The sequence below is a fragment of the Haplochromis burtoni genome, unplaced genomic scaffold, assembly GCF_018398535.1.
Source record: "Haplochromis burtoni strain Fernald_Lab_line unplaced genomic scaffold, NCSU_Asbu1 Contig_19, whole genome shotgun sequence".
Classification (NCBI taxonomy): Eukaryota; Metazoa; Chordata; class Actinopteri; order Cichliformes; family Cichlidae; genus Haplochromis; species Haplochromis burtoni.
The window spans coordinates 408,813-422,307 of NW_024582380.1; the positions used below are offsets into that span (position 1 = coordinate 408,813).

The 13,495-nt window shown below is 42.6% G+C and overlaps 1 protein-coding gene across 4 annotated transcripts in view; it reads left to right on the forward strand.

Annotated features, from left to right (window-relative positions):
- Positions 1 to 13,495, forward strand: part of ppp3cb (protein phosphatase 3, catalytic subunit, beta isozyme) — a 43,112-nt gene that overhangs the window by 13,503 nt on the left and 16,114 nt on the right. For all 4 annotated transcript variants that reach the window (XM_005916609.3, XM_005916607.3, XM_005916608.3 and 1 more), the window contains exons 2-4: positions 7,884 to 8,084; positions 11,286 to 11,410; positions 13,189 to 13,300. In XM_005916609.3, the coding sequence (XP_005916671.1) occupies positions 7,916 to 8,084; positions 11,286 to 11,410; positions 13,189 to 13,300 (406 nt within the window). In that variant the 5' untranslated portion in view covers positions 7,884 to 7,915. The remainder of the gene's footprint in view (positions 1 to 7,883; positions 8,085 to 11,285; positions 11,411 to 13,188; positions 13,301 to 13,495) is intronic.

Genomic DNA, 13,495 nt, shown 5'->3' on the forward strand with positions numbered 1-13,495 from the left:
GGATTGAAACGATCCTGGGAGCTGTGTGTGTGTGTGCGATCACTTTAGATGAGGTCCTGGAGAGGGCAACACATCTAACATACAAACACGTACATATACAGGCGTGCAATCAGCTGTGTTTGATGTCACTGGATGAGCATCAGACAGTTACAGTCTGGGGAGGCTCAGCATTGCACAGTAATGAGTTCATTCATAGCCTGCACGTAACACGTATATGCTGCTCTAATTATTGTGGATACAGCATTTTCACCTTGTCTTCGTATTAACTGGCTGCTTCCAAAAACAATTTGCTTCTCGCCTCGGTGATCTGACGCCCGGCCGATTAGGAGGCACGAGTTTGTTTTGTTTTATACCTCTTTAGTCATATTTTACAACATTTGGAGGAAAGACACAAACGAGGACAGATGGATCATGGGTGCCTTCTACCGTCATTTCTGCAATCTGTCTGTTCTCGCTTGCTGTCACTTCCTGCATCCTGCACCAGCCTGTCTGATCGTGAATGGTGTCCCTGTGTTATTAAAACTGATGAAATAGTTCCCCGTAATTGACTTTAGCCATTAGGGACGATGCACACAAAACAATAGGATTCCGATCAGATTCTGCTCCAGTTAGGCTATTAGGCCAGCCCAAACAAATCTAGGAGATTTGGTTGACAGCTATGTCATAGATTTTTCTCTCAGGCTCCCCCTCAGTGCTCTGCAATGGGGAGATTTTTGGCTGAGCTGGCAGCTCTGGCGCCTAATAAATTCCACACCGGGGAGTTCAGCTGTGGAGAGTGGGCCAGAAGACGAAAAAGTGCATAAGGAAAAAAAGACGGAAAAGCTTTCACCTATTTGCTCATCTCGCGCCGCTCGGTCCGTCTCACCTCACACGCATGCTATGCATCACGCGAAGTGGACAGTTTTGGATGAATAACTTTTTCTTTTTTCACTCCACTCCAGAAAGTGGAGTTCACTGTATTTGTCATCTGTACTCAGACAGGGGACAGCTCAGACTGTACTTTCTGGAAGGAAAGTTCCCTCCCAAGGTTGAAACACTTGGCAGCATCACAAAGTGTTAAAATGCCTTAGAGCAGCATTTGGGAGAAATACTGCCAGCCGCCACTTCACTGAGGAAGTGTGGCCGCTGTGGTCTGAGCTCATGCGGATGTTAGAGACACACCATCTTTACTATGCCGATATCTGTGTGTGAGACGCTATTTTACTCAGTATTTCGTTGATGTATTCCTAATGACAACACACATTACATTAATATTAATGTGCCGGTTGTACCCAGCTGCCTGATATTTAACAGCAGGGCTTTTCCAAAGATGTTCGGAAGCCAAACTATTTAGACCTTCACACTGCTGAGAACTGAGAAAAATAGGAAATCATTAAAAGCATCCTACTTCATAGTTTGTTAGAGTGTGCCAGATTAGAGGCGCCAGGGGTAGCACATTTCTGTAATCAACATTTGTCTGTAGTCGTCTTAAATTCTGATATTAATCAAGCAGTTATCTTACTTGTGTTACATAATTTACTCAAGTCTTCCAGAAAAACGCGGGATATAAAAACAGTCATCTGACCTCAGGTGTCCTCCTTATAAGTATAAAGGCTTGCGCTGATGTTTGGGCATACATGGGCTTCATGTCATACTGCCACGATGCATTTATGTGCCAGTGCATGACAGGTGATGTTACCGTGAAAGGTTCATGATTAACTGATTAAGTACAGTTTTTTTGACACTGCACAGTATCCATTAGCAATTGACTAGGACGTCCTCAGTTTTAGTATTAAAGTTAAGACATATGCTTTGATTCTACATCCTGAAATGATTGATTTAGCCTAGCTTATTGTTTATCCCAGTCAATGTGATGCCATCAGAGTGCTTTGTAAGAGCTACTCTTATTGATAACGCTTTCCTTCTTTCTGTATATTACAGTATTCATCCATCCTATTTTATGTAAACAGCTTTAGCATTGTGCAAAGATTTTAGTCACTTTAGATGTGCAGACTCTTAAAGCCTCTCAGCCACACAGGCCTACAGACCAGTTGGGAAGCCCCTGGCAACCTGTGGTCACGAGGAAAAAATGTGTGTTCCCTGATCGGTTAGTGATTGTTGCTGACTGCTGCTAGGTGAACTCAGTTGCAAAGAGGGTGTTGCACCAAAAACCTCCTTGTTGTTGCTTTGTTTGCTAGCAGGTTGGCACGGTTTAGTTAGCTTATTATGATCTCCATTAACTACAGCAGTGCTGCAGCTATTCTTCCTGGGGTTCATCCAAGCAACACACTCTGACAGTGCATTACAAGAACTTACACAGAGTCTGTGTCTGCATGGAAAACACAGACTTGTCTGCAAACACTCGCCATTTATTTTCTGAGTTGTAGTGAAACTGGAAAAAGGTGAATGGCAACCTATTTGCGTTGCACTAGTCAAAGTTGGTGAGTAGTCAGCAAGTATTTGCTTACTAGTCGGCGTCTTTCGTGCAAACTATGGGTGACAGCAGCAGTCTACTAGAGCCCAAGGCAATCACATGGAGGTTTCTGGTGCTCCACCATGTACTTCTTTGTAATCAATTTCATTTACCACTAACAACTCGCTAACCAGTTGAAGAATACACACTTCCCTTGTGACTAGTGGTTACCAGTCTCTAGGCTTGCATGAATGGAGATTTAACAATTGGTTTCATCGTGACTGCCCGCAACCTTCAGCAACCATTCACAAGTGATTGGGGAATACGACCAGTGGCTGCCAGATGGCTCTTTGCCATTGTTTCTCTGGCTGAGGCCTTCATCCTCACACCAAACAGTCTCACAACAGTTCAAGAAATAGTCATGAAGTGCAGTTATTTGTACTCTTGGAGACAAATTTTCTCTCTTTTGTGTACAAGCATAGAAGCAGTTCCTGCGACACATGGTGGGGAGGTTAGTGAACTACTAAATTTTATCTATTGATTTGTCTCTATGGAAACACAGTAAAGCGCTTTTAAATTTATAGAGCAGTTGGAGGGTTGGTGGAAGCAAGTCACGTGCCACTCACACAAGAGACTGCGTTTCCAGTCCCATATGGAACTGATGACTTTCAAACTTTTATCCTCAAGTTGTGTTTAAATTCGCTGGCTGCCATTGCTTTCAGTTACTGTTTAGGTTGGCACCAGGGTCAGAAAAAGGATCATGTTTGGGGTAAAATATAAAGATTTTCAATTTTTTTTTAACTTCAAGAAATGCAATAGCAACAAAGGTGAGCTGACTGTAAATCAAAGTAAGCACAGTTTCTTTCCATTTACACGTTTGACTATTTAAAGTTTTGCCATGACATCGGAACCATAACACACAGTCAGAGCTGAAGGCATGAATTCTTTTATTTTAAATTGGTATTTGTGTTCGTCCATTGTACCTGAGGTAGTTTAAAGCTAATTTGCATCTGCATTCCCTTGGCAGGTTACAAAAATGTTACATAATAATAACTTGGTATGAAAGATCATGTAAAACCATGAGGTGAGCATTTTAACAATAAATGCTAACACAAGCATTGTTGACTAAATTTAGCCAAAATTAATTAATTTAAGAGTTTCCTGGGCTTTGTGGCTGAGGTGCTTGTCTTCAGAAAAAAGACGGTAAATCGCTGCTCCTCGTGGTCTCTGGTGAGAGTAGATAGGCCAGTTGCAACACACCACTTGAAATTATTCTGCGTATTGAACCTTCAGCACAAGATGTGACACAGAAATTTGTGGTCTTTTCTTGTCATCGCCATCAAATGACACATAATGAGCCTTTGTTAGGAACAAAAACATAATTTTCTCACACAGACTTGGAAAAATAATTTCCATCCCTGAAGTCCCTCTGGCAGGTAGCACAGTCAGCGTCATGTATGTGAGGGTCAAGCAGGGTTACAGAACATTCAGTTTAGCCGTTAATATTTAATTCGATGTCCTTCGGGATGAAAATGTTAATAATGAAAAGCTCAGTTGACAATGGACTAACTTGGAATTTAACTCAACCCTGAACTCCACTGGGCTTCAACATTTTTTGTTTTGCTTCCTGTATATTAAGAGTTCAAACTTTGAGTACCTAAAAAATAATGCTCAAAATCTACTATGGGCTTTATATAAAAGATGGATGTAGATATTTTTGAGCCCAGAGTTTAGCACTATGGCCCCTTAGAGTGGCCAAGCTGTAACCAATTCCTCTCTGAAGTCATACATTTTAAAATGGGACTGTTACTTTTTGTGTAAAATCTGTAGATTATGTACTACTAACAACATGAACATTATTCATCTTTGCATCCCAGCATATATTTTAACGTTGAATAACCCTCGGGTGGCGGTCCTTTTTCAACGTCTACTCATGGTTGAAAGTTAGTTCCATACCGAAAGTGGGAATGGCGCTGGTTCCAGGAGCTTCTTGAACATTGCCTGGATGCCAAGAGGCAGCAAGTGTTCAAAAATATTTGTTTTACCATCTCTTTATTGTTCAAAATGCACAAAATGTTCTCCGTAGAAAGGATGAAGAAAAAAAAAGACACCTGTACAGTGACCTCAGGCTTTCAGGCCATTTCTTGTCCTGCTGAGCTATACATCTTCATCCTTGAATAGTAAAATCTCTGAGTCTGATGCTGACATCAGAGATAGGGAGGTGAAGTCACCCACAATTTTGATCTAAATGGCCAGAATTTGCTTAAAAGTACTGTTTACAATTTTTAAAAAGGCACTGGTAATAGTAGTGTGAGCACATGCAGAAGATGTGTGGCTTTCTGTTTACCATTTACATACCATATTAGACGTCACTGACAAATGCATTTAATTGCCCTAAATGCATTAACCTGATTGTTATTCAGCCTTTGTAAAAGATCATGTGACTCGACCTCTATTCTCCTGGAAACAGCGTCATCGTTTGCACTTCATTGTTGGCCCAGTTTTTTGTCTTGTAGCGTGGGAGATGATGTCAGGGTTTCATCCGTGTTTGGTGGGATGTGACAACATTTAGCATTTAGCATGAAGCACCTCAGAGCTACTAGCATAGCATAAAATTCTAATGAAATAAAAGGGAAAAATGGTAGATGGACTGTTTCGTATGTACCGTTTTTCTACTCGACTTGACTGCTCAAATCACACTTTTTTCTATGTTTACTTTCTGTCGAACATTCAGACTCCCACAAATACATCGGCAGCAACTTGGGGTTAGTATCTTGCTCAAGGATACACTGGCATGCTCCCTCCCAACCTGTTCTCACTTGATCCACTTTCTTTGTTCAATAAGATCCAGTATAGACTCGTATAAGACGTATGCAAATGCATGAGCCAGACCTATAGGATGATCTGATGGTCGGACTCCTGCAATGGTGTAATATACTGTATATTATGAGTGTACAGTAAGTCTTAAATGCATTTCCTCTGCCTTAATGTTCTCCTCCAGGCTTGCAAATTCATATGCATACTGCAGAAAGCTTTCCATCGTTACAAGCAGAAAATTGCTCTGAGACAGAAAAGCTGTACGGGCATGTTTCTCAGATTTGTATCAGAATCACTTTATTAAATCCAAACAAGGTATCTTCGTAATTTACATCTGTCTGTCTTTAACCTCTGCACGTGCGCTCAGAGCTATAAGATTGGACTCAAATCTCCTAGCATTCCTCTTGAACTGTACACTCATCAAACGGTTTGCCATTGCCTGTGCCGAACCTCTTCTCGCCTCTATTCCCCAACTACCAAGTATAGTTTTCCCAAGTATAGTTCCTTTCCCAAGCTGTGTGTCTCTGCTGCTCTCTTCACTCTCTCCTACCTGCCCTACTTTCACACTGCTCTCACAATTTACGAGTTTCACACTCCGTCCCTCTCACTTCTACCCTCCTCTCCCTCCTCAGGCTCTCTCGCTGTTACACACATGCACACTTGAGGCCTCAGTTTTACCTTCAACCAGAAATATACATCCACAAATTGAGTTCATGTGTGTGCTTGAGTTTTAAAAGAGTACCGCAGCCCTTCTAACATTGTGCTGGCAGCTTTTTGTAATGACATGTTCCAGCCCGAGTACATTTTGTAGCACAGCTCAGAACAGTGCGGTGCTATATGCCGGTACAGGACGGTACACTGAAGGAGGAGGTTTATCCACATACTGCCTGAGCCCTGTTGTTTCCTTTTATAAATAAATATAATGTCACACAAATACCAGCATGCATGAGTAATTCCTTTTTGGGCTTATGTTCTCTGACAGCCTGGGGTGCACAAGGCTTTTAAAATATTAATCGCTCCTAACTTGTAATGCAAAACTGGTTTTAACATGTAAGAACCGCTGTTCTCAATCGATGGAAAGCAGACCCTTCAGCTTGGCAGCCTGAAGTGTCCTGGGATGTCTCAGCATGCTCTCATGTGTTGTGTTCAATCTTAAGGTGTGTAAAAGTGTCATGGGGATGCAGTAGCAGTTATCTAGCAGCAGCCTGAGGTGACGTTAGATATTCTGGAACATCTAAATATGAATCAGGTAGATCTTTGTGTGTGCCGGGAGGGTTAACGTATTCAGGGTGTGTTGAGTTTTCGGCGGAACAAAAATCTCAACGTCACCTCTTTCTCCATGTTGATTAACAGCCACAAATGCAGGCTTTGTCAGCAACTGTTCGTGCGTTAACAGACATATTGTGACTAAAGTCACATTGTAATATATTTTATTGCAACGGCTCATTTAGCATTGGCTAAATGACGCCGATGTCTCAGCAATGACTACATTAAACCCTGCTGACTGGCTCCGTGTTTTTGCTGAGCTGCTTATACTGTGAAGAAAAACTGAAAACGCGCGGTCACATTAAAATGTAACGACAGACATCAGCGTGGAACCTCGCGGAGGAGACTGTGGCCTGTTAGAGCAGAAAGAAGAGAGCGAAGGAACAAGAGGGAGAGGCGAGCGAAAACAGAAAAAAACAGAGAAGGGACAAGAGGAGAGAGTGCAAAACAGAGACAAAGTGACAGTGTGTGTGTGTGTGTGTGTGTGTGTGGGTGTGTGTGGTGTGTGTGTGGGTCTTCCGATGTGAGACACAGTGACAGTCTGTGTGTGTGTGTGTGCGTGCGTGCGTGCGCATTCAGAGCCAGGCCTAGTTTTTAGCGCGTGATCTAGGCCATTATCTGTGTTAGCACTGGTGGGGCTCAAACAGGCTCTGTGGATCCTTCATAACAATACCTTTTATGAGCTTGTGTGTGTGTGTGTGTGTGTGTGTGAGTGTGTGTGCACTGCCACTTATACACACTTGTGCAGTCGTGCATGTTAATGCCAGTGTGACATACATGATGTACAGATGCTCCTGCACCTCTGCCGGGTGCAGGAGCGTGCCACATAGTTTCTGCCTGTTTGCTAACAACAGGGCGTGTGTGCGCTTTTGTCAAGCGTGTCTTCATATATGTGTGTGTGTGTGTGTGTGTGTGTGTGCGCCTTCTCACGTGCAGCTGTGTACTCTTGCTGTATCACCCTCATCGTCAGTCAACCCCCCTCTCCATTGGCACCCTGGGGGCCTTCATTATGTAAGAAAGACATTGCTGCAGAACAGAGGCAGCAGCCCTGATAACTGTGGCAGCCCCTACTTCAGTACAACCCGCTTAGGCCTCCATAACACACACACACACACACACACACACACACACACACACACACACACACACACAACGCACACATGTACATACGTGCACACTGCAAGCCTGCAGCAGAGGTGTGATCAGGATAATGGTGAGGATTGGGGCTTCTGACAACTGTGGGCAAGCTTGTTGAAGTGTACAGGAAATATCAATAAATCATTTTCTGCATTGTAATACACAATCTCCTCTTTCCTGCTTCTTTCTCCCTCTCCCTGCATAATTTAACTCCCTTCCTTCCATCTCATCCCCCGCACATTCTCCATCATCTCCACATTTCCATCTCCAGCGGTCCCCTTCCCCCTGGCCCATCGGCTGACCATGAAGGAGGTGTTTGACGCGGAGGGCCGGCCGCGAGTGGACCTGCTCAAAGCTCACCTCACAAAGGAAGGCCGTCTCGAGGAAGCCGTGGCCCTGCGCATCATCGATGAGGGCGCCGCCATCCTGCGCCAGGAGCGCACTATGTTGGATATTGAGGCGCCAGTCACGGGTAAGGAAGGGATTCAACGCACCATTTAGGAGATGGTAGAAAACAGTTGGAAAGCTAACGCGCTTTCTTGCAAGAGTTAGCCGCGCAAAGCGGTTTCCCCGCACAGGGAAGCTGATCAGGTCTCCAACTTTATATGAGACTTCGTGAGTATTGCAAAGTCTCTCTAGAAGAAAGTGTCTGCACTGAGCAGCCATGTTGAAAGACCTATGGAAAAGAAATCATTGCATTTTTTAAACAGCTCTTTCCCCCTGAAAGTTATACTCATTGCTGTTGCAGGAGTCCCAGGGTTATCTTATAATGTCTCTTGACAGCACTAAACGTGTTCCTTATATTTTGCTTTTTTAATTTATTTTACTGGAGTAGACCCCAACTGCCACTCCCACATCTTAACTTTTATTTATATGTTGGGAAAACTGCATTCAACTAAGATAAAGTCCATCACATGATTGATGAAGAACCTGTAAATTTCAGACCACCAATCAAGTTAGTTACATCTCCCACACTGTCTTCCACGATATACTCTTTGGCCTATATTTATTTTGTTGGGCTCTGATCTTTCGTGTTACTCTGTAAAATAACCTGAAATGCACTGTTATATAATTACCAGTTAACAATATAAACCTTAAGCTACAGTCCCACACGCCTACACAAATCCCCAACCTATTGAGGAAACACATATGATCTTTTTTTTCTGTTTGTGCATTAACATAAAGCTTAAACACAAAGCAAAGATGAAAACCAGCACAAAGAGAATTTAAAGCGATTCCGAATCCTGACCGCTCATCCCAGCTTGTTACCTGCTGAAGTTCAGGCTCTGGGTCAGCATACACTCAGCTTTATCATAACTCTGGGTTCTTGGATTGTTTTGTGTTAGCATGCTATCTCTAGAAAGAGCAGTATATGTAGACTGGCACACGAACATGTGACATTACTGCATTACTGAAAATTAAATGTAGCTCGAATTGAAAGGTGTAGCGTCTTTATACCATGGCTATGGTAGGTAACCCTACTCACTGTGGCCTCCAGACTATCATATGCTAAAAAAGGTGTTCTTTACTATCTTTCACCTGTTTTAAATTGCAAAATGTCTACGTTTTATTTATTAAAAGCATCTGCAAGTCACCCATTGAGCAAAGCCACATCAAAATTTAAAAAAAGGCTACTTGTTTGTTAAAATGCAGGCATGAGTGACAAGCAGAATAGATCAGACATTTCACAGTGAGGAGACAGATAGCAGCAGTCTCACGGAGAGGCAGAGAAATAGAGCTGTGGAGCAAAAAGGCATAAAGATCAGTAATTATGTATTAATCAGAATCCATTCATTGATTCATTAATCTGCCATATGTATCTGCCACCCTTTTAATATGAACTGTTGTTCGGTCGCACTTCACTGAGAGACCCAATTGGCGCAACAGCTCGCTCTGGCTTGGGTAATAGCTGCATGTATTCCCCTCCCGGGGAAATGGTAAGAACTGAGTAGGATGTGGAGGAGAAGCCGGGGATCGAAATCGAGGGAGAGCAAAATAGAAAGAAAGTTTCTGAGACAATGACAGAGATGACAGACAAGCGGCCAGGCAGACGCAGACACTGGCAACCTATTGACTCTGCCTGGCTCGTGTACCTATGTGTCTGTGCTTCTGCGTGCTGCATTTATGCAAATGCGAGCGGTGTGATAATTCTGTGTGGGCTTGTTCTGCCCACGCAGTGTGGGAACATCGCTCAGCTTTCACAGGTACAGATCCCCAGGGACAAGGACAGATAGATGGGCAGATGGAGAGACAGTCAATCATAAGCAGCTTAGTGCAGAGGTTCTCTAACCTGTTTGTTCCCAACGAGCAACATATTGATCCCGCTTTCCTGGTTCCACTTCACCAGAGTCTGACTCAGAAACACACAAGAATTTCCTGAGAGTGTGCCGTGATTGGAAATGACTGTTACATTTCAGATACAAACTACAGCAAAATAGACTCACGTAGAAAGAGCTTTCACCAAAAATGCAATATAAAGGGGATATAAAGAATACTTCAGCACTTTGATGCCGTCTCAAAGTATGAGCTCTAAGACAGACAGACAGCTGGATGGCTAAAATCTGAACTGACAGGCTTTTAGGATGTCACACCAAGGCTTCTGGGAGAATACCGAGACAGCTCAGAGGAGGCAGGCAGGTACGGCTCAATTTCACTCATGACATTTCTCATTCCCAATTCCCAGTTCAAATTAAAGCAAATGCTTATAAGTAGTCACAAAAACAGACATTAACATGGCAAGCAGATGGAGAGACAGGCAGACGAAGGCGGTCAGACAGATGCAAAATGGCCATCGTAAAATGGCTGCAGAGGGGAACTATGACATCAACTAAAAGTGAAAGGAGAGACCAGACAGATGGCGAGGGAGGCGGATGGTAAGATGTATGCTGGCAGATCGTACGGGCAGACAGTCCTGAAGTCGTTCAAAATGTGAAGTCTTCAGCATGTGCAGCCTGATTTACTCCTGGAAGCAACTTGTAGCAATTCAAAAGAGAAAGCTCACAAAAGCTTGCATACAATAAGATGATGCAAAGGTCAATCAAGAAAGCCAGATACAAACAAATCGGATTTACCCTGAACGTGATTGCACGTCGTCATGAATACATAAAATCCAACATCGGGTGCGAAATTATAAGATAATCCTCGCTATCTTGGTTAGTAAGGTGTGTTTAACTGATGTAAAAAAAAACTGAACACAGAATTCTCAAGTTTTCTTAATACAAATAACTCACAGTAACATATTCTAGATTTGCTAGCCTATGATCCACTGGTGGGTATATCCCACCTCCCCCTTATCGTAGGCCACTCCCTATGACCCGGAGTTGGATATGCAGTTAAGAAAATAGATCAAAAACTGGACAGATGCCCCAAAAAGCACAAAACTTTCAGCTCTGATTTCTGGTCTTTTTCAGGTAGTTTTTAAACAGACCTTGAAATGATCGAGTAGAATCTTTAAGGAGCTTTTAAAACACATTTTTGCTGTTTTTTCTATCCAAACAGATGAGTGGTGTTTCTAGATCAGCAGCCAGGACAGATATACCTCTGCAGATGCAAATCAGGCCATATGGAGCCACTGAAGCAAAGACGGCCCCATATTTTTGAGCTGAATTTGTTATGTGGGAGCTGAAAACTGCGGGGTTTATAATCCTGACACTGTTGTGTGCTGTTTCCACAGTGTGCGGAGATATCCACGGCCAGTTCTTCGACCTGATGAAGTTATTTGAAGTGGGAGGCTCTCCTGCGAACACGCGCTACCTCTTCCTAGGGGACTATGTGGACAGGGGGTACTTCAGTATTGAGGTGAGGAAGGATTAGGCACACTGTGTATACGTCTTATTTATAGTGCTGTGCATTCAGTTGGGAAAAAAACAACTATCCTTGTTGCTATGTATGCCAGATTAGTGTATGTGGTGTACATTGTATTGAAGTCTATTATGCACATTCCAGGGGCAAGGTGTATTTTGGTATTGAGTATTGCAGATGTACAAAATGTACTTGAGATTAGCAGTGACACGATGCACTATATGTGTCTGACAAATGCACATATAAAGATGCAATTTAGAATTCGTGACCAGGGGTCCTTGTTACTGAGATCAACTTTCATTCACTATGTGTTTCTACAGGACAGGCAACAATTTAAGGACAGCAAACGCTAACCAGAGTGTGGTTTGCTTCTTACTGTAAATATGCATGAAAGTTGGATGGAAACAGCACGGTATTCCAAGAGCTGTTTGAATATTTGATTCTTCAAAATGGATGAGGGCATCATAAAGAAATGTGTGATTACGTTATCCAGCAGAAATGTGGTACAGATGAGCAGACTGACTTGAATCCACAATATACAAGCGCGTGAATGTCTCAGCCTGTCAAGTCACCGTGGCATATGGGATATGTCGCTGACACGGAGTGAGTTTGGAGCAGAGGGAGCGATATTTAGGCCACCTTCCTAACACATCTGAAGGGCACATAAGGAGGAGACTAAATGTAGAACAGAGATGATGGTGTGTAAAGGTGAGAGAACATCCTCTGAGCCATTTGTAGGGTTTCCTAAGTGATAAGAGTAAAAAAGCCAACGTGATAAATAAACACACATCCTGCTGTACTCTAATGACCAAACTGTTCAGCCCCAAAATTTGAGCTTAACTTTGATTCTAGGCAATATGACATAGTTTCAGATTAATGCTGCACATACAAGACAGTTTTACAGTTTTTCCTACTGATGAAGACCACCCTAATGGCCATTCATAGCACAACAATGTAATTAAGTAATAGACCAAAAACTTAAATGACAGTAAAGTTCCTGTTTTTCACCGTATGCTCTAGAAATTAGAAGTTTTACTTTACAATTTAAGCCTGAAGAGTCCAGCCTGTTCTCACTCCCAATGCGTAATATACCGACGATTTGTCATGTCCCGAGGCATTCCATGGGAACGCGGAAGGTGACCTTCCACGTTCCTATGTTGCGCGCCAGATTGTGGATGAAATCGAATAGAATTACACTCCCGCGGTAACACATGTTTCAGCTGTGTATTCCAGCCCTGACCCTAATCATAACCTTATTCTTAACGTTAACCACCACCTTAATCGTGAAGTGTTTTCCAAAACGATTTATGTAAAATAGACGTACATGTGCAGATTTAAAACCAAACGGCTCTCATGTTTCCTAATTTTTCCGAACTCGTAATATAGGGACGTGTTGGGTGGTCAAAAGCGTAATATACCAACGATTTGTCACCTAGCGTAAAATGTTACGCTTTGGGAGTGAGAACGTGTTGGAAGAGTCATACAGACAGATTTCTTTCATTTACTATAGCAGCATTTAGAAAAACTATTGGAATTGTACTTCTTCTTATATCATGAGATTATTCTGAGATTAAATGTGTACTTAAACTTCTGTACATTGATTAAAAAGGGGAGTTTGCCTGGTCTGGCCCACTTCATATCAAAGTGGGCTGTTTATGGCCTGCGATGTAAAATGAATTTGACATCTGCACTCTTTGAAAATCGAAATGCTGTTGCAGTTGTGTACCTGCTGAACTCAATTTCTCATGTTTTCTCTTCTTTTGGTGAATATTTAGTGTGTGTTGTACCTGTGGTCACTGAAAATCCTCTACCCAAAGACGCTCTTTCTTCTCCGGGGGAACCATGAATGTAGACATCTGACAGAATATTTCACCTTCAAACAAGAATGTGAGTTGGCTTTTTGTTACACGGCCCATTTTTCTTTTATTTCAGCATTGGTTCTTCCACTCCTTTCACCCTCCGATGTTAAGCAGTGCTTATTTAGTTTTGATTATTAGTGGTTTGAACAGATCTTGTAAATCTCAGCTGACTGGAGAACATATTTTCAGTTTGGTTACAAACTTGGCGAAAAAATTAGCATGC